Source organism: Falco peregrinus, chromosome 2, assembly GCF_023634155.1.
Source record: "Falco peregrinus isolate bFalPer1 chromosome 2, bFalPer1.pri, whole genome shotgun sequence".
Taxonomy (NCBI): domain Eukaryota; kingdom Metazoa; phylum Chordata; class Aves; order Falconiformes; family Falconidae; genus Falco; species Falco peregrinus.
The window spans coordinates 101635227-101660422 of record NC_073722.1 but is presented as its reverse complement, the minus strand read 5'-3'; the positions used below and the strand labels follow the sequence as shown (position 1 = coordinate 101660422).

Genomic DNA, 25196 nt, shown 5'->3' with positions numbered 1-25196 from the left:
TCTGTATCACCTCTTGATTTCCCGAGAAAAGAAAATAACACCAAACGTACAAACTTCAGTTTCCTCTACCTAAAATCCCCTGTTTCTACCTAAATCCCTGGGCTTAAGAGACATCAGAGCCGACATTCTAAACTATCACTCATCAGGTAAGCATATGCCCATCAACGACTCTCCATAAATCAGGAAGCAGTGGCTGCAAGCAAGCAGCATTATTTCTCTGACATTTTCAACTTTTTTATACAGGCTGGCATTTCAATATTGGCATTTAAAATTAATATGAGCACTGACCACCTCAAAACTCAGACCTAGAAGAACACAGTGAAATAAATCACATTTCCTAATGATTTTTATTACCATCTTCTTGCAACTCCTTAACTTTTTTAAGATACCTTTGATTTTGCAATTAATCACTAGTTTGACTGTTCCCAGAGTACAGGTTTGCTGCAAATAATATACACTGACAAATTTTATTCTCCACTGGAGCCTGAAATTCAAAATTAAATGTAATAGAAATAAATTTATTTTTTATTAGTTATTTTAGTACTGAGTATAAACTGTTTCCAAAAGACACCCTCTCCTAATGGCTTTGGAAAGCAAAGCAGCTGTTGAATTCCTCCTGGGCCGGTATCAATCTATTCTTGTTACTAACAGTGTTACTTAAATTATGCATCAAGAAGTTCGGTGGCAATCTGTTTCCTTTCTTTCCCTGGGCCCTTCACTTCAGAACGGAAAAGAGTATTTTGCAATCAAGGATTTGCTCAGGCACAGTTGCCAGTGGCAACAACCAAGACAAGACTGTAAATAAAGCAACTTTAAATAAAGCAACTTTAAGGTGAATTAAAAGAAAAATAGTGCCAGGTATCCCATTTTCCTCTGCTCTTTTACAGCTGTTCCCATAAAACTGCAAATTGCAAGTAACAGTTTTGTAACTGTGCAGAAGTTTTCAACAATGAAATTCTAATAATGCTCAAATGTGGCTTTAAAATGTTTTGGAGCTTTTGCAAATGGTGATTTTAACTAGTTATTCCCTGCACGTACTGTGAATCACCTCCCATGGAAATCCCTACACCACCACTCACTAAAAGCAGCTCCCATTTAAGCAAGGGACATGAGAGCGCTCGTGACTTCAACCACAAGCAAAGAATATGCAAAGAGAAAGATCATCACAATTAGCATAATAAGTAGCTGCTCCACCAGTTGCCTAGCTAGCACATTATTAAACACTTTTATTCTTTCTATTAAGCTTTTCTGAAGCTCAGAAAGCAAAATTGTACTTGATATTTTTCATATCCAGCATCCTTTAAATCTAGTATTTTTTTGGCGTTGCACTTTATTTCAAATTGTGTTGATGGTATTTAAGAAGGAACCCAAGTTTCAAACAAAATGTTTTCCACACAGGCTGCTGAAACACGCTTGGCCTGTGAGGCACTCCAATTGCATAAAGGGACGCTGGACTGGTGTCACAAGGCAGCACCACTACTTCTTCTCCATCATTAAGATGGAGAACGCATGTAATTGTTCTAGCTGCTTCGTTTGTCCTGCAAAAGAGTTTTGCAGAAAGGCAGCTCCAGTTCAAAAGGAAAACATCCTCTGTTAACTCTGCCAAAATTATTTCTCCAAAGGAAGAAATACACATTATCTTAACTCTGACTAAAGGGAAGGATGTTCTATAAATTTCTATAAAGTTCTAGCAGGCATCACGAAGATGCAGAAGAGGAAAAGCACAACACTAGCCTATTCTGGTGTAACTTTCTCAGCAAGCTGTCTATGCCACTGAAAATCATCATGAAAATACAGAAACAAGACAAAGCCAGCTGACCCACCTAAGCAAGATTTGTTCTTGCCTTTCTCAAAATGCAAAGCGAGTGTGACAAAGCACAGGAGATACTTGCTTCTTGTCTGGATCCATGGGAATGCTGCGAGTTACCACGAAGAGCTGCAACCTGTAGTGGCTTCAGTAACTATTCCACAGCATGCTCTGCAATATACGCTAATGCATTTTTTTCCCCCAAGAAAATATCCAGCTAACTCTAGAGAGAGTATGTATTGGAACAAGGCAATTGTACAACACTTCCAAGAAGATATGGTGCCGCTATCGCACCCTGACAGTCTCACCTTTTTATGAGCTATCAGAAGACAGTTTGAGTGTTCGTGCTCGCATGCAATTTCATAGTCGGGGATGAGGTCTGCCAGCTCCTGGACAAAGCGCACCACCTCCTCGTGCCAGGGGACGTTGGCCATGGTGAGGCTGCTGGCTGAGCTTTCACCGCAGTATGTCATGCCCTGAAAAGAAATACGGAAATCAGAGTCAGCTTAACCCTTCACAAGCTCAGGGCAGCACTGGCATCAGTCAGAGCAAACCCTGGCAACAGTCTGCTCTGTCCTCCCCTTCACGCTGTATCTTATGGAAAGGTAACAAATTTGAAGATGGCATTAAAAACAAACAAAAAAAAAAGAGAGAGAAATAAATCTGCCTCTCCCTCAGTGACCATCACCAAACCACTGTGTGCCTAGGCTTCTCCAGCAGAAAAAACACAGGTTAGTCCTTATTGTGGAAAGCAGCTTTAAAACCATGCAAACAGAGGATGTTCGTGCTGCTCCTGAGCCACCAAAGGCCCTTTGAATAAGTCACTTGGTCTTAAAACACGACATGCCTGAAAGAAAGTCTCGTGAACATCCAATGCAACAAGTCAGCATGACACTTCTAGAGATACCTGTCCTATGTGCCACAGAGATAAGGACCTTTCCCCTTCCAAGCCAAGGCTGTGATTTCTGCCACTGTCCTCTAGTATTCATATAAATCTCATTCTGACCCCTCGTAAAACTCCATGGGGATAAAAGCATCTTCCCTGGGCTCAAAAACAGAGTTTCCCCAGAAAAAACAGGGCTTTGCTTCTGCCCCTCTGCTCATCTAAGCTGTTTTTGTGCAGTAGCCAAGCACCTAACAATCCTTAACAAAGCCAGGAAGTCAACATCTTCGAGAGGGACATGTTCCTACCCTCCTTTTACAGCCTGGAAAAAAGGGAGACAAGATTTGCACAGGCCATGGGGCAAGCTGTAGGGGAGGAAAGACAGCCGCCCTGGACAGCATTGTGGCACTGCTGGAGCTTCATCTTTCTAACCCAGCCTGCCTCGCCTCTGGTCTGCTCCTCTCCATGGCAGCACTGCTCCTCTGACTTCCAGTTAACAAGACTTACAAGACTGTAAGAAAATTTCAAGGCTTTGTAGGTGCTGCTCTTTGTTGTTCGTTCATTCCTTGGGAGGCAGAAATAACCCAGTTGCTCAGCAATGAGCTTGCTGTTCAGAGGTGACCGCAGCGTAGACCACAAAAGCTGGTTTGCTGCTGGCTCTGCTGCTGCATCCAGCGATTCCAGGTTCCACCAAGATCCTCAACACTGGCGTGAAAGGATGAACACAAAGCCTCATGTGGCCACATGCTTCTAGAAACCAGGTGGAGAACTCTGCCCAACCTCCTCCATCTAAAGTAACACAAGTTGCCATTTCCAAGATAGTTCTTTAATTCTCTGGCTCAGTACCAGCAGTTCTGTTTGCATGGAGGGCTGCAGGCTGCCCACCTGCCGGGGTAGGTAGTAGCATTTTAAGGAAAATATTGAGCATGCTCCTCCCTGCTTTTCCCCCCAGACCTCACCTACAGGAGAAGACAGCTACATCCACTGCTAGGCATTCAGCGCTCCAGACCAGTGAATAGAAACTGGGGACACTTGTCCAAACTGCTCAATATCCCCCTTGGATGTCGAGGGCCATGAGCCAGATAAAAAAATAACATCGGCACAGTAAAGCCAGTACAGTCAGTAAACACACAGATTTATTTTTCAGGGCTGAGTACACAAGGAAACACCCCAAAATATAAAGGCATTTATAAAAACTCCCTCCAGCTCACTTCACTCTTACAGTCTTTTGCTTAAACTAATTCAGTAAATACTGAGAACTGTTCAGAAAAAAAGTCCATCTCTGCCTGCACCTCCTGCATACACACTGAAGGAGGGTAAAAATCCAGTTTGGTGCACTGGAGAAACTAATTGTTTACTGATGAGTAGAAGTGACTTGATAACATTAAAAAGCAGCTTGTGTTTTGGTCAAGGGCCATCAGAACAACTGGGGAGTTTCTATAATCCTACCACTCCACAAAAAGTCTGTGCTGCTTTATGAAATGCTGAGAGCTGAAGTAATGGCCCCAGGGCAAATGTCCACCCAAAACAGAGGGAATTTTTTTAATGATTGATTTGCACTGATTGCGGATCCCACACCCAATGCCACCTGCCAGCTGAAAGGCCAGCACCATCACTCACACACCCCCAAAGCCCCCATCGCTCCTGATCTCCCGACTTGGCAGAAGTAAAGGTCATGCAACACTGGTACGTTATATCTGTACCGATAAAAAACCACAACTAGTCCATGGCATGGGAAGTACCCAGCACATGCAAACTGATGTGATGAGCACTACAAGCACCCCCTGGGCAGAGCACGGAGAGAAGCTTCCCACCGCACATCAGCCTGTAAAGCTCTGTAGCTTGCCAGTGTGAACATGCAGGAGTAGGAACCTTTGGCGAAGCAGCTTTTCTGATTGTTTTCTGGAAAAAGACTCAAAACTAGTTGCTACTTTAGAAGTGACATTGTTCAAAAAGACACCTTCATCTCAGATTTAATTGCACTAAGCTAGCAGGGATACTGGGTTCTTTCTCCAGCTCCCTTCTCAAACACCCAATACAGCACACAGACTGAAGGAGAGCACGTCAAAGCAGGACACACGTTCCTGCTGTGCCTACACAAAGCCAAGACATGAGCACTGCTTGTTTAGGTGATTTATTTGCAGCAGAAGCTGAGCCCCTCCAGGTCACTGCAATACCCACCCCCTGCTGCCGCCAGCTCCATGCGCTGCAACGATCACTTGTCAGTGAATGCAGCCTCTCAAGTTCTCCTACACAGCACTCCACCCAACTTCAGCCTCATCATTTTGAGATCAGCTGCTCTTAAATTGGAGATTGGATCACTTGAACCTCCTGAATTACTGATTTAGTCTTAGCCATGAACTCAAATTCATTACTGCCTTGCTCCATCTTTAATTTATTAATATTCTCATAAACTAGCTCAGCAGTACGTGGCTTGCTGAGACGTGTTTTTCTTATTTCTTTCTTTCCAAATAAAATCCATTAAAGGCTCATCCAGGTGGTTTAACCTGTGGTATTGCAACCCAGGTCACAAATCCACTGGTAGCCAAAAGGGCAAATTCACACAAGAAACAGCTTTTCTTCTAGACAAAAGCCCAACCCCTCTCTACCTCGCTGGGTTGTTTCATCACCTTTGGTCTTTGGCCCAGCTATTTCTTATTCTAGTCACAGAATCCCATCAAGCACCAGTCTTTAAAACAGAGTGCACACAATTTTATGGATGATTATGTTTTGCGTTCTCATGTTTTCCTCTGTGAAGAGCACTTCTACTTCTTTTAAATGGCATTTGCATCCACACTATGTTTATGGCACCTGCTCCCAGCTGATGCTGCACTCCCAAGACCTAATTCACCTACATTTAAGTTGTTTATTGCTGACCGTGACACATGCAGACAGATCCTTTGCAAATACTTAAAACTAGAGCAAGGTGAATCATGCAGTGCTTAAATAGGGCTACAAAAGAAACAGACTCATGCTAATTAGAAACTGTACAAGTTTTGGAAGCAATTACTTTCTCACTGTTAAATTTATGAGGGACTTCCTCTATTAATCTGCCCATGCAAACGATATTAGAGCCACATACCATAACTCAGAGCCACCATGGAAACAGGTTGACTGTGCACAACTGCAGCCAAGCCAGGGGAGCGCTAAACAGCTATGTAGGTTAATTTTTTTAGCCCAGCTCTGAAAGTCTCAAAAAGATTTTAAATGTTCTTATATTAGAGCAGCCAGCCACATAAATAATAGGATATGTATTTCCAGAGTTCAGCTGTATAGACATGGCTCCATATAGCAATATTTTCCCTGCATTCATTATACAGATTATGATTTGAGCAGCATGAAAAATGTATGACTACAGAGGGGGAAAATTCTTAGGAAGCTACAACATGACTCATTCTTTTAATAAACTTCAAAGATATCATTTACAAGCAAAGAAAGCGGAGAAGCAAATGGAATAACTAAGTGCTCGGATGGATGATTAATTCACAAGCACAAATCAATGAAAATCAGCTTAGCAGCACACTAAACGAAAGCACATCAGCTTTCAACTTCCCCAACTTCTTAAAATTTGAGTTAATTAACAGTGCTGATACCACTTTAAAAATGTGAACAGTTGATTAGGGCACTCATGTTATATTTTTCAGTAATACACGAAGACAGTTATTAAGACATCAAGCATTAAAAAAAGGAAACCATTCTATTGTATACCCTAAGCTCTTACACCAACTTCCCTGCAGTAGCAGCATCAATGATGGTGCCTCTTAATTAGTCTTTAATAAGGGTGCTTTTAGCATCCTAATCATGCCACATAGCTTTGGCCAAAGACCTTGAAATGCAGAAGCCTTCTGAAAATCATCTCAGCTATTCTTGGTTACGCTGGTACGAATACAGAGCCACAGCGCTGGGCATGCTCTGGATTTCTGTGCTGCTGTAATGGAGCCGAGCACGCAACACTGTACTTAAGCAATGCCTTGTGCCAAGATGATTATCACTGCAGCAAGAAGCACGTTTTTTCCACTGTGATCTGGCTCCTTGCCGGAGATCTTGACAACCAGCAATCATTTTAATCCACAGGACTACGAAGGAAAAATTACTGGGGAACTAACTATGACAGTGCTTTGTTTCTCAACTCTGAAACTCCAGGCTTCCCAACTTAATTACTGAACAAGAGAATTTTCTTAACTCCTAGCCCACAAATTATAAATTTGTTTAATTGATGCTCATGTGAATTAACAGAAGAACAAAAGTGTCAGCCAAGCTGCTGAGTGACAGAGCCACTGTTTAAAAACTGGGGCAGCCTTGACCCAAAACAAATATAAAAAGCCTCAAATGACATGTTGATAGATTGCACTCTCTGCAATAAAAATGCTTATGATCTGAGCATCTGCATTGTCCAAATCATATTCACAAGCTTTCATGCACGTCTGCTCCTCATTGGAGTGCATTTGGACTCATTGGTTGTTTTTAATAATTGCTTTCAAGTTGATTTAACAAAGGACATTGGTTTATTTGTGTCAGTTAAATCTGAAAAGCAGGAATGGAAATGGTTAGTTATGCAGCATAACCCCAATATTTACCACCAGCTCTCCAGATGCACCACACATACGGAATATGCAGATCCGTGCTACTGCAGCCCATGAATCTTCGGCAACTCACTTGAAATCAAAGGAACTCCTCCTGTATAAGCTAAACTCTGAAACGCAGGACACAGACAAGCCATATAGATACTGAGACAGAAAAGGCCACTGTTAAAATCACTTATTTTATCACTCTGCTCCTTATACCGTGATAAAGAGCAATAGCACATGGAGAGGTGGGAGGTTTAGAAAGACTTAGGCTGGAAGGCAGGAGGTGAATTTTCAGCCAGTGACCTGCTTTGCTACAATCCACTGCTACCCTGCCTCAGTTGCCCCAGCTGCAAAACGCACTACATAGGGCTAGCCCTTCTTCTCCTGCAAGCAAGCACTCAGGGCCATGGACAGAAATTTATTATTACAGACTGTTGGCTGAGCACAGCAACACTGGGCCATCACACACAGCCAGTTTCCATATGCTCCTTTTTTTTTCTGCAGCTTCCCCTGGTCATATCTAAAAGCCTCACAAGCCTAATACAATTTCCATGCCCTGTGGTTCCCACTTATTGTGGATACTAACCTTTACTGAAACAAAAAAAACCCAGATGAGAACAATCCATTTTACCTTGGGTTTTCATCAGGCTTACGCTTGTACCCAAGCCCAATGCTGGAATGCGAAAATACCTCCTCAATTTCACACATATATTTGTACCAAACCAAAGGCTTGGACTAAAGACTGACTTTTCGACAAAAGAGTGTGGCAGGGTCACTTGAAAACTCAAAATTTAATCATTCACCTATGTTTGCAATGAAACCTGTTATCAAGCCTTACTGTGTACGCACAACACTAAAAAACCCCATTGATGTCAAGCTGAACTCCTCAGGCACATATTAGTAACTTGTAACCTTTAGCTGGATCAACAGAAATAGCAAGCTGGGTCCCTACCTCTGTCACACACACATGCTAATAATGAAAGGAGCAACTTGCAGCAGAGGCTGCTCAGGATCCACCTGAAAGCAGCTTTCCACAGCAGTCCAGGCCAACTGGGATTTATCCAGCAGAGTGCTCAACCTCTTGTCGAGTGCTCAACAGCCCTGTGGCTCTCCAGCATGACAGGGAGGTGATGCAGCCCTGCCACTGCCTACTCTGCCACCTTGGACCATCCATGCTCTGTGTCTTGTCCTTGGACCTATGGCTCACAGTTGAGAGAATATTAACTGGTCAATAGTTTGAGTTTTTTTCAGGCATAGAAATTACACATCGCTTAGATTTATTTTATAGCGGGCACTAGGACAGGAGACTTCACCTTCTCTTCATCTAAATGCAGATGGGAATAGCAGCAAGATTCTGAATAGCTTTTTGACAGGTGGGGGCAATCGCTGCTTGCTGCATGCAATTAAAAACTCATTAAAGCAGAGCTCATTTTCTTCATTATTTTAAGCACTTAAATAATCTTTACTGTTTAATATGACAAGACTAAGCAGATTGGGATAGATACTTCCCTCTGGTCCTTCCTTGCAGTCATTTACTGGGTCTTTTTAATACCATAAGTCAGTCTCAGACACTACGAGCAGGAGCTGAAGTCCCAGAACATCATCCTGAGCTTTGAACGACACCCAGCCTATCCTCCACCACGAGCTCAGCACAAGGATGCTGCACTGGATCTGCAGAGCAATCATCATGTACAAATGCTTTCAAGTGGTTGAAAACTGATTTTATGAAGACTTGAAATTCTGTGCAGTGCCATGGCTCTCATCTGTGCTCTGCCTAAGTCCTGCCCTCAGACAGCACCACGGGATGAACAGCCCTGGAACAAAGGACAAGCCAGGTAGGCCCACTCCCCCACCACCTTAAACTGAAGTGATGGAAAGAAGCAGCAAGGCTCTGCTCAGGCAAGAAGCCACGCTACTGTTGAGAACTGCAAGATGAAGCTTCACTCTAGCAAATACAGACCACTTCCCCAGGGATGTCACTCCACTTGTGGCTCTGACCAGAGCAACCAGATCTCCCTCACCACTGCAGAACCCGGTCTGAACTGCAAAGCCAGGTATTTGCGGCTGAACACTTGACCCACATGCACAGCCTTAAAGCTAGTGGCAGCATGGAGGGGATGTGTGGACACAGCAACAATTAAAGCAGAAGTGTACCCAGCTGCGCCACAATGTGTCTGCAGTGACTGGAGGTCCAGGCTCTGTTTTCATGTGCTCATCTGGCCGTGGTGCACCAGCGTGACCCTGCAGCACACTCCATTCACAACTGGAATTAGTTCCTCAGGGCCTGATGAATATCAATGACCTGGACAAGGGGATTGAGTGCACCCTCAGTCACTTTGCAGGTGACACCAGGCTGGGGGAAGTGCTGACCTGCTTGGGGGGCAGGGGGCTCTGCAGGGGGTCTGGGCAGGCTGGGCTGGTGGGCTGAGGTCAGTTGTATCAGGTTCAACAGGGCTCCATGCAGGGTCCTGCCCATGGGTCACAGCAGCCACAGGCAGCTGCGGGCTGGGGGCAGGGGGCTGGGAACTGCCCAGCGGGAAAGGGCCTGGGGGGGGCTGGTTGATGGTCAGCTGAGCTTGAGCTGGCAGAGTGCCCAGGTGGCCAAGAGCACCCTGGCTTGGATCTGAAACTGTGTGGCCAGCAGGACCAGGGCAGCGATCGTCCCCCTGTACTCGGCACTGGGAAGGCCGCACCGTGAATCCCGATTTGGGCCCCTCACCCCCAGACAGACACAGAGATGCTGCAGCGTGTCCAGAGCCGGGCAGGGGCTGGGGAAGGGGCTGGGGCACAAGTGTCATGAGGGAGCTGGGGGTGTTCAGCCTGGAGAGGAGGGGGCTCAGGGGGGACCTTCTCGCCCTCTACAACTACCTGAGAGGAGGGTGCAGTGAGGTGGGGTTGGTCTCTTCTCCCAGATAAGAAACAATAGGACAAGAGGAAACAGCCTCAAGTTGTGCCAGGGGAGGTTTAGGTTGGGTATTAGGAAAAAATTCTTCACTGCAAGGGTGGTTCAAGTATGAGAACAGGCTGCCCAGGGTGATGGTGGAACTGGCATCCCTGCAAGTGTTTAAAAATACATAAATGTGGTGCTTAGCGACATGGTTTAGTTGTGGGCTTGGCAGTGCTGGGTTAATGGTTGGACTTGATCTTAAAGGTCTTTTCCAACCTCAATGATTTTATGGTTCACATTTCATAGGAAAATCCTTTTGCCCCTTTGGTTTAAGAAGGAATATAAATAGCAAAATACTGCATGTCAACACAAATCTCTGGCTTTTAACACTAAAGAGGGTAACATTGCAAAAAAGATACCTTAAAACCAGAATGTGCAGCTCCCAAAAATACTTCGTACAACTATGACAGTGACATTCTGACATTAAAACAGACTAATGCAATAAATAAACATGAATCAATTTTAATAACTACATCACTGCTTCTTCCTTTACTTGAGTTTTACACAAGGGTAATCAAGGCTAATTTCTATTGGCTTAAATAAGAGAAAGAATAGGGTCCCACAGAGTTATACCACTGTAAGATAACTCATGTAAATGAGAACAAGTATTAAGGCCTGCAAGAATCTAAATCTCTATCCACTCCACCCTGTGAGCCTTTCTGAAGCAACAGTGGATTAGCTACATTCATTTTAAATGAACGTCATTTATCCCAAGTATTTAACCAGGAAATCCCTGCTGAGATGAGCCTCATTTTCTGGCAGATGCTTTGCAGTATCTTGCAATATCTTTTTAGTTTATTTGCTTTGAGCAGGACTCAGTCTTTGCCTTTTTGACCTGTCACACTGGAGTTCTGAAAAAAAATAAACAAAATGCTAAGCCCTATTCACACGCCAAATAGATTCTTCAATATGCTTCATTCTCAAAGGAACACAAGAAATTACTTTAAATCAAAAATATGAGGTCTTTTGGGAAAAACCCCAGGTCACAAACCATGTGGACACCACAACTGCTGGGGCTGGATGAAAGGGCAGCTACACACTGGCAGTTTTTTCCAAGTGCAGATCAATACACAGTGCATGAGAGGGGATACTGATAGCGATACTGAGTGCTAGATTTGAACACACCTCAACCCACCCTCCTTTGGGTCAGAATTTAACTCCTATGTACTACTGTATGAAGTATCACTTTGAATGCTGTGGGATTATATCTACACGATCACTCTGCTTACATATGCTTTGCCTGCACAACCGCAAACTCCTAGGCTCTAGGCAGGGGGCTGTGTGATGCAGTCCTGCTTCTGCTGCTCGCCTTTGCTGAAAAAGAGATTTGCTTCCTTTTATTCCAGAGCAGTCAAACATCGCAGGGACAGAGACCCTGTCTCTCTGCTTCACCCCACAAATGAAGAATCCCCCACAGGCAGAAGCAACAAAGCACCCTGAAGTATTCTCAACCCCAGCGTGCTCAACAGCACAGCTGAGACGCCTCTGAAACCACTGCACTGGCCATATGGCACCAGTGATCCTGCTGTAAGCGAAGGTTAATCTCATGGGTAGGGTGTTAGACAAGAGCTTTGCAAGCCAGGATTAAAGATGATCAGATTAAAACAACCTGTCTGCAAAGTGCACAGCAAAGGAGGATAACTACTGTCAGACCACAGGGTAAGGGTCTAAGCACAGGTGCAGCAGCAACACGAACACCTCCAGCAGCACGGGGGCACACCACCCCACCAGCAATCCATCAACACTTCAGAGAAGGATGGCCAAGTAAGGAAGCTGTCCTTCAGATAACATCCCCTCTCTCAGCCTCTCTTGTTGGTACTTGGGTGGACACTCTCACTACCCCGCATCAACACAACTAGCTGTTCATCAGCCACTCCAGAACATGTCACTTACTCCTGGCCAAAAGTGAAAAATTGGTTCCATGCTTGAAGTGAGAAACCATGTAAGCCCCTCACATTTCAAAAGTCAGACACTGCAACAAGAGAAGAAAGCCATTGTGCCTCCCTACAGAGCCAAATCTTCCACGCTTTAGAAACGCTGCTGTTTAGCAGGAACTGGCAGATGAAACTGTGAAACAAATAAGGCCACTGACTGGGCTAATACTATATTTAGTGTGAGCTACTTCCCCTCTGCAGAGCACCAAGCACCCATCTTTTAGATCATTACACTTGCTCCAAAGAGGCAAGGAAGCAATGCAACTTGTTAAAAACCCCTTGCTCTCACATAAAAACTTTTCATACAAAAATCTGTGAGCAAGACCTTTCATCCAGTTTTGGGTCTATTTAAACACAATCTGGTGTCAAGCAAATCCACTGCTTCATGGAAGCCATCACAAAGTTTTATGAATTTTTCAAAGGATGGAAATGCCATTTAGACCCCCTGTGTTGTGCCGGAACAGAGTTGCACCATTCGTTTCGGACAGCAGTAAGACCAGTTCAGTTCCTGCTACAAATGGGCACTCCAGCAATCCTGCTTGCAACATTGTGCTTCGTACATGAAATATATGAACCTTGCTTCCCTGTCTTTGAAATTAAGATAACAAGACAGCACAGCTCTATTTAAAAGCTCAATTAAATGGAAAAAAATGGAGACTATTTCAGAGCCTGCTAGTGAAAGAGCTGGAGCAGCACCCTGACAATTCACTTCTGCTGCTGAAGCTGAAAAGGAATTAGTGTGTTTTCTTGTACTCAGCTTCTCACTCCTGTCTTGCGGGGCTTAGCTGCTGTCAGACTCGCTGTATGGTTTTGAGAGCTCTGAGAAATCATCCTCCCTCTGCTAGACTGGAAAAAAGAGCAAACTGTAGAAGACTTTTTGGACTTTGAGTATACAGATCATGATGAAGTTGTGATTTCACATTTGCTGTACTGCAGTTCTTAATGAGAGCTGTAACCAGGGAAGGGAAGACTTCCCCCATCACTTCCAGCCTAAATACAACAACTAGCAGAGACAAGGCAGAGAGATGCTGCAACCTCTGAAAGGCTTAAACTCTAGTTTCTCCGAGTACTGCTCTTGCGATTGGAAAGACAAGAGATTTTCCATATGCCAATTACAGACTGTTTGTAGGATCACAGTTTAGGCATAACACTGAACGATTCATAGAGGAAGAAACTGAGACACAATTTGTTTTGTTGCTTAGCTTGAAGACACCATGCTCTGGCCAGGATCACCACCTGCCCGAAAGACAGTTCCGTCCTACAGCAGAAGTTCATTTACCTGCTGGAAATTCTGAAATACGTAATTTCTGAAAATACGGCATTTAGAGCAAGGCATCCTGCTTGCAAGTTTAAGTAATATTAAACAGCATAAACTTCAAAAAAAGCAAGCCACACAAAAAAAAAACCAGCAACTGAAAACCAGTATCAGTCCACAAAAGTCCCAAACCCACCCAACAGCATGTGGCCAGACAGTGCATCATTCCTTCTGTACCTCTCTGCCTTCTGTGCCCTGCAACCCCTCTGAACCCCCTTTGCGGCTGGTGTTGGCAGGTACACAGCAAGGCCGAACCCCCAGCTACACTACCGTGCTATGGGGTTTTGGGGAATGTCACACAGCCCCTCTCTGCCTCAGTTCACACTTTTGCAAACAGGGCAAAGTGTTCAATGCATATCCCTTCTGTAGAGAAAAGTCATCACTAGTTGAGATCTGACAAGCACTTTGAAGCACCTGGACTGCAAAGATGACTTTTTTGAAGCAGAGTGGGCAGTAGCCTGTCCCAGCTGGAAGAGTGCCAGGAGTACATCTACGACCACCTCTTTCCTCACCTATTTCCCTGGCAGCCCAAGGCATGATTTTGCCAGGGAAGAGCCGCTGGGAGAACTTAGCTCTGCGCTGCTGGGAAACCACAAATAAGAGGCTGAATCCTTCCCCAGGCAAAGGGAACAGTAGCCTTCTGCCTTGGAGGAGACAGATGTTCGCCCTGGAGAGTGCTCAGGGGAATCTGTGCTCAGAAACATTAACTTACACCCGATTCATTTTACTAAAATTGGTACACACGACAGAGCAGTCTAAACAGCACGTACACTGACAGCCCCACACTCCGTGCTGCTCTGCACACTCGTCTCTGCCCTTCGTGCACACTGGAAGGATCTTGTACAGCCAGGCTACAGTAAGAGAGTCAGGAGATGCAAGGTAGGAAGGGCCCCATAGGAGCACTCCTCCTGCTAAGTTTTACCCAAGGAATATAAAGCAGTCTGATACATGTTGTAAAGCTGAGGTTTTTTTCCCCCCAAACCATACTCAAAATCTTATTTTGTATTAAGCTATCAACTTCAGCAGCACATTCAGAGATAAAGAGACCTCTCAACACTGACAATATCAAAACCTCTGGGTTTTGTTTCATAAGGAAATTGCAGCAAACTCCAGGCATTTTCTTCAAAGCAGCAGTAAATAAAGGTTAAAAAAAAAAGAGAAGGAAAAGAAGAAAGAACCAAAAAAGTCCAGGAGTAATAGAGCTGCAGAAATACAGACCTGAGGTAAATGTGCTGGTCACAGAGGAGTTTGCTGGATGAAAATGCTGATAGTGATTCTTCACAGAGCACTTCGTAATGTGCCTTTTCTACATTCTCTATATACTAAATTGATTAAGTCCAAGATAAAGCACCTCCTTCCCCTGCTGTATCTCACATGGGCTCCTGTTAGTACCTCTTCCAGTTCCAGAGGGTAATATTTCCCTGTTTCACACAGCCAGACAAATAGCGTATCAGTAAACCACACCTTATCACCTTCTCCTCCAGCAAATTTGAGACTAGGATGGGAAAAAATAATACCACAAACTACAAGCCTGACCCAGAATATTTTGTTTAAAATGTTGGTTAACACAAAGAAGGAGTATCTACATTTATCAGTTTCTGCTTTCATGAGAAATACAAAAGAGACCAGAGAGTTATGATTCTGCTGGGCAGAAACTGATGCTGGCTGGTACAAATCTTGTCTTGCATAATACTGAAGACTACTTTAAATGTACACGTAAGGTATTAGAAAGGAAGAGGTAAGTCTTTATTACATTAAAAGGAAGAGGTAAGTTCCTCATGCATCACTGAAATCTTTGAAAGAATTGAATTTATTCGTATAAGTTTAAGACCAGAGGGTGGGGAATGGGGAGAAAAAAGTAAAATACTAATTAAAAAGATAAAGTATCTTCATGCAACTCACCTTGACCTCAATGAAGTCTGGTTTACCAAGGGATATCAGGTCAGCATAGGCTTTGAGTTCATCCACGTTCCAAGCTTTCACCAGTGTCAGCCTATAAACAGTTCGCTGTTGCTGAAATAAAGGAAGAATTACATTAGCAACACATTCTGACAAAGGAAGCATGTTCCAGCCTTGCACAAAGCTTCAAACAGCGGGGTGGGGTGGTGGTGGGCACAAAAATCTCAGTAATTTATTCCAAGAAGCCAGGGGCTAAAACAAACCAGACCCAAACCAAGAGCCCCCTCACTTGTTCTTTCAAGAAAGCTACTCCATAGCATCTGTGAGCTGAGCCACCTTTTGCTATACACTTATCTTCCCTCCATACATCCCCAGTACTTCAACTTAATGGGATAACAACCAGGCAGTTTATCACTCTCCGATTTGCTTCCCCAGACATAAAACCTCACCATTAGTTGCTACACAGATATACTTTACTTCCTCCAGCTGGATCACTTGGCATTGGTGACTTTTGGACAGGACAAACAAGAACAGACAGACCCTTGTCTGCTCCCATCTGCAAACTCCCCGTCAGGTACAGTATCACAGAGAAAAGGCTCTCCCGTGATCAGTTATGCAGAACATTTTATTGGAAGCACAAAGTGGCCATTAAAAATCACAACCGGAAAACATTGCAAGCACCCTGCTTATGACCTAGCCTTATAGAAGCGTGGTGCAAACCATTAGAAACACAGTTGCTACAGCGCTAACTACAAGAGCAGCACCTACCCCTCACTACCCTCTGCAGCAGCAGGGCAGCTGGATTTTTGCCGGGCACTATCACTGCATGGACCTGTCCTCTCCATCCCACTGCTGAGCACTGCAGCTCCCCATCATCACACCAGTGCCTCTCCAAAACACTCAGACCTGACTTATTTCTGTGCACAGTGGCAGACAGCACTCTGAGAACTTCTTTCCTTGGAGTTATTCTGATTTTCCCTCTAAGAGCTGCTCACCACAACAGCTATTCATGACAAAAGGACTTCTCTTAGCAATATAAGCACTTAGCCACGGAACAAATCCAGTCTCATTGCTCGCATCTGCTTGTTTCCATCCTTCCCCTCTCTTTCCCTTCCTCTTCCACTAATGTTTTATTTTGCTTATCTCAAACTTATTTATAAAGCAATCTTCCAGCACAATTGTTTTTTGAATTAACTCATTTTCTTCCCCTGGCACACCGTAGACTGTAAAATGTGACAAAAGCATCAGTTTAGCCAGCACCAAACAGCAATTCAACAAATCCGCAGCAACCCAAGACTCCATGGCTGGGGCCACGCTGTATCCCAGGGCTGGGACTTCACAGTCCCAGCAAGGGCTGGAATCAAAGTCTCCTGCCCCAGAAAGTCCAGGCTTAGACTCAGCTCGAGTTAGGAGATCCTCCCTTACCTATTACCCACAACATGCCCATGGCACAAGGTTACCTGAACGTCAACGCCATGTGGGGGAAGCATGCACACTATTCAGTTTACTACATTTTTCAACTGGAGAAGGGTAAGCTAATAAGGAACTTTCCATCACTAAACCTCAGACTGTTCCCCACTGCAGTACCTCTGACAGTATCCACTGACCTCAGGCAAAGCAGGGACAGATCCCAGGACCCTGAGTCCTGGTCCAAGGCTATTAAAGTGTTTGTGCTATGACCACTCCCCAGGTAACACGGGACACTTCCCAGTATCAATCCTCAATCTAGCCACACTTTACTTCAGAGCCTCTAACCTACAGGCCATATAAGTGAACTGTGCCCTCTGTATAAAAATCAAAACTTCACTTACCTAAAACACATTTCAGGGAAAACAAAAGTAGTATTTTCTACACCAGTTTACTATGGAAACATTGCAGATTATTTACTAACAAATAACTAGGACAAACCAGTAAGAAACAGGAGCATCTTCTTCCTCCCATTAACATCTGAACACAGCCAGGGGAAGGTCTTTAGGGCATATATGTACAGAGAACTATATGTTCTTCTACGAACCAGAAGTGTCCCAGCACACTCACTGCCTCTGTTGTCTTGGGAACCTAAGCACCAGGTAAACCCGCAAAATTCTCCAGGAGACAAACACAAGCAAGAATTCGATACATACAAGGAGTCAGTGTCTTAAGAAAATCATTAAGGTAGAGCTTTCTTTTTAAAAAAAAAAAGTCTGTGAGAGTAACTTCGAAGAATTATTGAGAGAACGATTATTGAAAGCCAAATATCAAAAGAATTAAAATAGCTGGCCTCTACTTTAGCCACAGCATATAAGCACATATTTAAGGAGACTCTCAGTTTGAATGGATTGGCAAAAGAAAGGTTCACGCCAAGAAGCAACAGGCCAGTATGAAATCAACAGTTAATTACTAAAGAGAAAAACAATGAAGGATCTAGTACAAAAAATAAATGCATCATTTGCCATAGAACAGAGAAAGAAGAAACCAGAGGGGAAAATACCAAACAAGAGGAAAAACTCCAATACACATACGCCTATCAATCTGAAGTGATTAGATACCCAATTAACTCAGAAATGTCTCCTCAAAGGTCAGCTCACAGCAGTAAACAAATGCGGGCAGCTTCAAGACAGCAGTACATAAAAATCACATTTTAATACCAGCTCCTAAGACAGGCTGCTGATCCGGACCCAGTCCTCAGACTAGGAAGTTGGGTTCCCAGTGCAATCAGAGTGGGGAGCCCACCATGAAGTGAAGCTTTTTGGGGCATATCTTTGTTCTGGCAGGATAGTTTTGTGCTGAAATTAAGAGCAAGTTTCTGGACATCTTTACTGTGTATAGAAAAGGTAGCTTGGCAATGAGCACACTGAGTGGGACAGTGCATCCTACTAAATCCAGCATGAGCAGCATCACCACCACTGGCTGAACAGGCTGCAGCAGTGGAGGATATAAAAAAGGAAAAAAAGAAAATTATAATCTCAACCTTAACACAAGAGACATAAACCACAGGAAATCCACTTGCAGGATGAAAGTCTCAGAAAATCCACTTGATCTTCAGACAGCAGATACTTTTTATTTGGGGAATCTGAACAGGACATACAGATAACAGGAGACCAGACCAGGCAGACACTGGTCTCAAGTGCTGGAATTAAGGATAACAAATATCATCAACAGATGTATGGAACGCTCCTATTGACTAACGAAAAATATTTATACTTAGCTCAAGTGTGAAGTGACAGGGCAAGGCCTTTAGATAACTGAAGTGCTGGCAGTTCAGGAGGGCATTTGCTACCCTGAAGGCCATGTGTGACAAGTGGCATTTACAGTACTGCCATGCTGCTTGGAGCAAGCTTAGAAAACAGCACTAAGTGTTCTCCCAAGGTTCAATTCCTTTATGAAGTCTCCAAGAAGACAGAAAATCTTTTCCAGGGGCCAAAAGGATCACTTGCAGCAATAAAAAAACCCCAACTAGTAGCATCTTTGTTGGCAGCAAAAACTGACAGCAACTGACTGGAGGAAGATGACTCTGGGAGTGCCATGCTGTGATTTCAGAGGACCACACTGTGATTTTGAGGGGGGCCCACACTGGTTTCCCCCTCTGTCTCTGCTGGCAGATGAATGTGCCAAGTGCACCCACACCCCATAGGAGACCATGCTGCAGGGGACTGCCCACAGCTCATGTTTCTTGCCAAAATACAGTGGAAGGAATATATTTGAAAAAATCAACTCTAGTCTATTAAAAATTGATTAAATCAGATTGCAAAGATTAACATAAACCGTTATCAAAGAGGAAACAAATACACACTTGTTTCTTATTTGCCAGTCCTCAGCACTGCACTTACAACCATCACCGGGACTTCTCTCCCTGGGACAGCTCTCCAGGAGGCAGCATGGAGGAAGGTGTAAGAGCAAGCAAGAAACATGTGGCTCCATGCTCTGCTGACACAGAAGACAGGGGTCCCCTGGGGTTCATAATCATGGGGCTGACCCTACGGTGCCCTGCTTCCTCCTGGAATCACAGGCACAGCCTCCAGCACTTGTCAACTTCTTTTAGACATGCCTGGTTGTTTCCCACATGTTCCTGGAACTGCCAGAGCAGATGGGGCAGGTTCAGGGAAGGCCACAAAATACTGACAGCAACTGGAAGAGCTGCCCTGCTTCCCAGTGGCTGCCACCACCAATACAAAGAGGGTGTGATGTGAAAGCTGCGTGAAGGCACATAGCCACCAACAGCTGCCTCTGGCTTAGAGCATGGGGACACGCACTCGGACAGACGTGACCAAAACCCAACTGGATCAGCAAAAATATAAACATCTTGGAAAAAATAATCTTATGTTGGCAGAGGACATCCATGTGCAATGATGACCAAGCATTCTGCCAGCCTTCAGACACCAAAGGGAGGGAAGTCCACTCACCTGTCATCTTGCAAGCCAGAATGAGTGGGGACACCCCTCTGCCCAGCACTGCTGTGCCTGCAGCTGCTAGGATCATCTCACTTCTTCCCTCTGTAATCTAATGAATGGTTTTCAGGGCTAATCCCTATTCGCTCTCCGTGCTTTGCTCTTGTAACTCTTAACAGTTTGTTCCCTCCCCCACTTTGGAACTGGGCTGAGGCATGCAAACACTTCTGCAAAAACATAAATAATCATTTATTAATTTTACACTTGTTCTGCAGAGGGACTAAACAAATGCCACCAAAAAGTGGTTTGAAGCTCAGATCAACAAGCTGAACACAGGACGAATGCTGTCAGACCCAAGTAAATGCAATATTGCAAGAACAGTTTTGCGGGGAGGACGAAACGTTACCAGTGTACTCTTAGCACAGCATTTTCACACTTACATTAAGTACAATGCTTCAGTGAGTGTTTCTTCTTACAGCAATGAAGGCTTGCATGAAGGGAGGTGGGGTTTTTTTCTTCCCATTTAAATCTCATTTTTAATACTCTCCAATATACAGCCTAGATAATTTTAGAAGTCTAACTTCAAAGTTCAAATACTTCATAAAATTAAAACTGTTACAAGCACATTAAAAAGGCTTTTCCTCCCATAGGGCAGCACAAGTAACAACTGCAACCTGTATTTTCCATCACTTCAGAAACTGAACTATCACAAAATCTGTATTAACTAATCACAACTGGTGGTGAAAGAAGAAACAAAAATATTGCCAAAGGGATACAGAAAAAAGTAGAAAAAAAATCATAAATTAATATTGCAACTGAATAAAACTCTTTCCAGGGGGCAACATCTCTCAAGCATTGTCTGAGCAGAGAAAAAGCTGGTAGAAGGGACAAATCAAAATGACTAAGGGCCTAATACCACAAAATCTTATATACAAGTAATCCTTACAGACTGCCAGCAGTACAAATAACAATCCTGTTTTATTAATCTATTATTTGTATTTAGTTGTACAATAATAGGGCCCCAGGAGATCCTCTTAGAAACACTGAAAAACAAGAAATAAGAGCTTAAGCCCTGAGAATTTAATGATCTAAACCATCAGGACAGAAAACCAGACTGCAATGCTCTAAGTCCGGTGTTTCCAGGAAAAGCAACCATTATTTCACTTCAGAGAGCCATCAGAGTAACATTAGCAGAAAAGAAAAAGTTACCATGATAAAGAACCTTCTGAATGGGTGAAAGTTGAGGGTGTGGAACTGCATCTGTTTTACACCAAAAAGCTCTTTATGCAAATGATCAGCCTATCAGGAAGGGCAGCTCTAGGGCCTGGCCCACTGTGTGGAAAAGGAAAACAAGAGATGGGAAAGAAAACTAGAATATGGCCTTGAAAAAATACCTGGTGGGGGGAGTAAAGCAGATGGAGGCAGACTCTTCTCAGCAACACCCAGGGAAAGGACAAGACACAATGAGCACAGGCTGAAGCACAGCAAATTGCCTTTTTAAGTGAGATTTCCACAGGGGCTTGACTGAACCGCAGAAGGTTGCTGGGAGAGGCTGAGGAGTCTCCATGCTTGAAGACACTCAGCGCTCAGCTCAGCCAAGCTGATCCTGCTTTAAGCAGATTTGTCTTCCCATCTCGACAGCTCCCATCCTGCCCATCTAGGAGTTGTAGATTTTCCTCAAGTACCTTTCAGGAGGGGAACCAAGGGCAGCATGCAGACCACTCCATGAGGAAGAACTACAAGCAGCAGTGGTTAGAGAAGGTTCCCTTAGATCAGGCGAGCATTGCACAAAACAAAAAATTCAGGAGGGCAACAGTGCACGATGCAGCCAAGCAGCCTCATTACAGCCAGAGCAGGAGCACTACTGTCCATCAGGTCATAATCAAGGAACACTAAATAACCAACAATTCAGACCTCAATGAAGAACTGGGAGCACAGAGAAAAAGCAGTTGAGTATGCTGAAAGAAATCTATTCAAGGCTGGAGAAGTCAGAATAACTTTTGAAGTAATACTACAAAAAACATGGAGTTCTTCAGAGCAGTTATATGGCACAATGCCTGCATGTCTGCGCAAAAAGCAGGATGCATCCTTGCTCCAAAGTGACCCTCTGAGCATCAAGTACATTCATCCAGTCTGGGCAACAGGACAGCATTCAGCAGCAATCTTCAGCCTTTTCCTGACTCAGGTCACAGCTGAAGAGCATGCTCTCCAAAGGGCTGATTGCAGAAACAGAATAACTGACTATTAAAGTGTTATTTTTTCAGTTGTGAACATCTAAAAGCCAAAAGAAGCCTCTTTGGCTGCACTCCAGATGCAATCCATCTCCTCACAGGGCTGCAGCAGAACGTTGTGCTGGACGACTTGATGCTTTTGCTCTGATCTGCAGCTGCACAGTGGAGGAGAAATCATCTTGCTTTCTGCCTCTGCAGGGCACAACGGTGCATGGCTGCAGGTCACAGCACATTCACTGTGCAGCCGGGAGGGCTAAGGATGGAGGAGTCTGGCCCTGCCAAAAATCTCAGCAGCCTCACAAGAGAGGCACCCACCCATGCTCCATGCCCCAGAAAGCAGCATCCCTACAGGCCAACCCTTCTCTGCCAGGAAATCCCCTCTGTTCCAAAGCTCAAGGGTCAGCAATGCTTTTATTCTTGCTCTTGGTAAATCAGTTGACTCGAGATGCTACTGACAGAGCACATCACTGTAACAGCAACAATTACATGGTCACAACACATGCCAGAAGCACAAAGCCCATCCTTAAGAGCTACCAAAACAGCAGCAGGAAGGGCCTGTGCTGCTGTGTAAAATTAGCATCAGGCACTGCAAGTCCTTCACGCCAGGAGACGTTTCTCCAGGCCAGTGCACACTGCTTAGGAGCAAAGGAACAACCTGCTCCTGTGATCCTGTCCTATTCTGATGAACTCTAACTCCCAGCCCATAATCTCAGGTATATAAAGCAGCTAATGAGGTGCTTTTGCCCACACAGGACACTGAGCCCACAGGTAAAAACTGAACAGTTTTACACAAATACCCTTTGCCTTCCCATACATTTGCTTGGGTTATCATGGCAGACTCCTCTAAAATACAGCACATGGTCTCTTTGGGATTGTACATGGTAGTTGGTTCATTAAAGGCACCTTAATATGGAATCTTGTCCAAGAAAGATCTTAAAAGAAAGAAAAACACTAAGACATACCACATATGGTATGGCATATAGTTGGTACATACCACAGTATGACTTGTTCCCCCATTTCATATCTTACTCTTTGGAGGACAGGAACCACATCAGTGTTGGCAGCACACTTAAACAAGAGATCCTGCACTTTCTCGTTGCATTCTGAAAACTGTGTAGCAACAGTCACCTTTTTATACTGGGGTCACAAAAATGCAAGTCAACAGGGGCCAGCTCAGCTTTCTGTTCCCCAAACATCTGAGGACAAAGGAATGAAGAACTAACCTGGGGAAAAGCAGTATCTTCCCTTCAGGCAACTCCTGCTAAAATCTTTCCAAGCTACCCCCCCCCCAAAAAAAAATTGCATCCCTTGAATGCCAGAACAGGGTGCAAGGGAAAAACAAAACAGAACCCTCCCCAAAGCAAACAGGATTAGGGAAGGATACTGCTAGCTGATCTTTAAGGTCCCTTCCAACCCAAGCCATTCTATAAAACCAAAAACCAAAAGAGTATTTTATTAACTGTATCTGAGATCCTGGTCTCTCACTCAGCAGATAAAAAGACAAAAATTCTTGTCTCAAAAGAACGTCTCATGCCCAGGTCCCAGCCACAGCGATGCCCCATGGACAGAGCTCAAAGTCATAATCCGGGCCAGCAGATGGGGATGGGACTCCTTCCCTCCACCCTCGGGTGAATCCGCAGACGAGTCGCCAGGCGGCTGCACACCTGCACCCCTCCAGCACCTCCAGCCGAAACAACCCCGGGCCCAGTGACAGCTCCGAGAACAGTGGGGTGACCTCCCCAGCCGCCCGGCTACGCTGAGCCCAGCAGGACGCCCAGCCCTTGGGGCAGCACAGCCAGCACTGACATTTCTGTGCATTTCCACAGCGGTTACATTTTCCTTTGAAACCATTCTAAAACGTTCCTAGTCCTATAACATTTGCAAATGAACATTTGCTGCACGCGTATGTTAAGCCAATAGCCAAGTCCCTACGCCAAACCACCGAACACACCTCAGACTGAGCCCAAGCCCACAAGGCAACACTGCTCTCCTGGCATCCGCTGGCCCAGATGTTAATAAAGGATTCGCACGTCAGTTTGACAAAGTGCTCCCTTCTTGCTTCAATAACCAAGAGGGATTGGGGCTGGGTTTTTTGTGGGGTTTTTTATCATTTCTTTTTAATTCCCTCCTCCTCAACATTCATCTTTTCATAGATGAAATTATTCTTCATAAAACCACCCAGGTTTAATCTCAGGAGGAAAAGGGAATGGTGAACACAACTGTGCTGCAAAGAGCAGGTTGCTGGATTGATACAAGTTTTGCTGGGGTAGGGCAACATCTCCCTTCTCCAGCTGGGGCAGGGAGGCAGTGGGAGTAGGATCAGAGGAGGCTGGGACAAAGGACAAAGCAAACAAAACTCCTCCTCCAAACCACACGCTAAGGTCCTGCAAGACCCTTACCTTGGATCACCTCACTTGAACTTGCTCTTTTCATAAAGCAGAGTAACAGTGTCCTACTGTAATAAACCCCAGATTTTTATTTCAACCTGCTTAAAAGTCAGATATTCTGACCACTCATATACCTTACTCTGATATCAATAGAGTAATTTTGTTGTTGGAAATTACATTTCATTCATAGACTCCTCAACATAAATTTATATTTTTGCAGCTAATGAATCAAGTAACAAAACCAGTATTGTCAACAGAAACACCACATTGCTTAAATGCAAAAAGCACTCTTGGGGGAGAGAAAATTATGGTGCAAACTCTAAACGAAACCAGCTCTTGCTTTCACACAACTTCACAGATCCTTTGCAGGTATTAGATGATGAACAGGAAGCCACTTCAAAAGCCAGCTTCTTAGTTTCATTAATATTTCTTATTTCCTTCAAGGAAAGGCTCGACTTGCAAACTGACTTTATGACACATTTTCAGAGCTTCCTAGTTGGCAAGGACCCACTCTGATCATGATACAAATCAGGCAAAAAAACTGAAACACGTATGCAATCCCGCAGCCCAGCGCCGCACTGGTGCTCTTTTGGCAGGCTCCTCACATGGTGGCAGGAGGCAGGCAAGCTGCCCTGTCCGAGCAACAGCCCCTTCGAAGGGAGGAGCCGTCCTCTCCAAAGGCTCAATTCGGGTCCCTTAGTAAGGTGTTGCATAACCCGAACAAGTGAGCGAGTCCTGAATAAAGATATCAAAGCAATTTTCACACTTGGAGATTACTTGTCACAGGGATGTGATCAGAAAAAAAACCACCCTGCAGCCAAGTTATCTATTCACCATATTCAATAACACGCATCTTTA

General features: G+C 44.4%; 1 protein-coding gene across 8 annotated transcripts in view; it reads right to left on the bottom strand.

Moving 5' to 3' along the window:
• TYW1B (tRNA-yW synthesizing protein 1 homolog B) overlaps positions 1–25196 on the bottom strand; it is a 104829-nt gene that overhangs the window by 12560 nt on the left and 67073 nt on the right. For all 8 annotated transcript variants that reach the window (XM_055794424.1, XM_027781242.2, XM_027781238.2 and 5 more), the window contains 2 exons: positions 15357–15467; positions 2116–2283 (listed from right to left, as the gene is read on the bottom strand). In XM_055794424.1, the coding sequence (XP_055650399.1) occupies positions 2116–2283; positions 15357–15467 (279 nt within the window). The remainder of the gene's footprint in view (positions 1–2115; positions 2284–15356; positions 15468–25196) is intronic.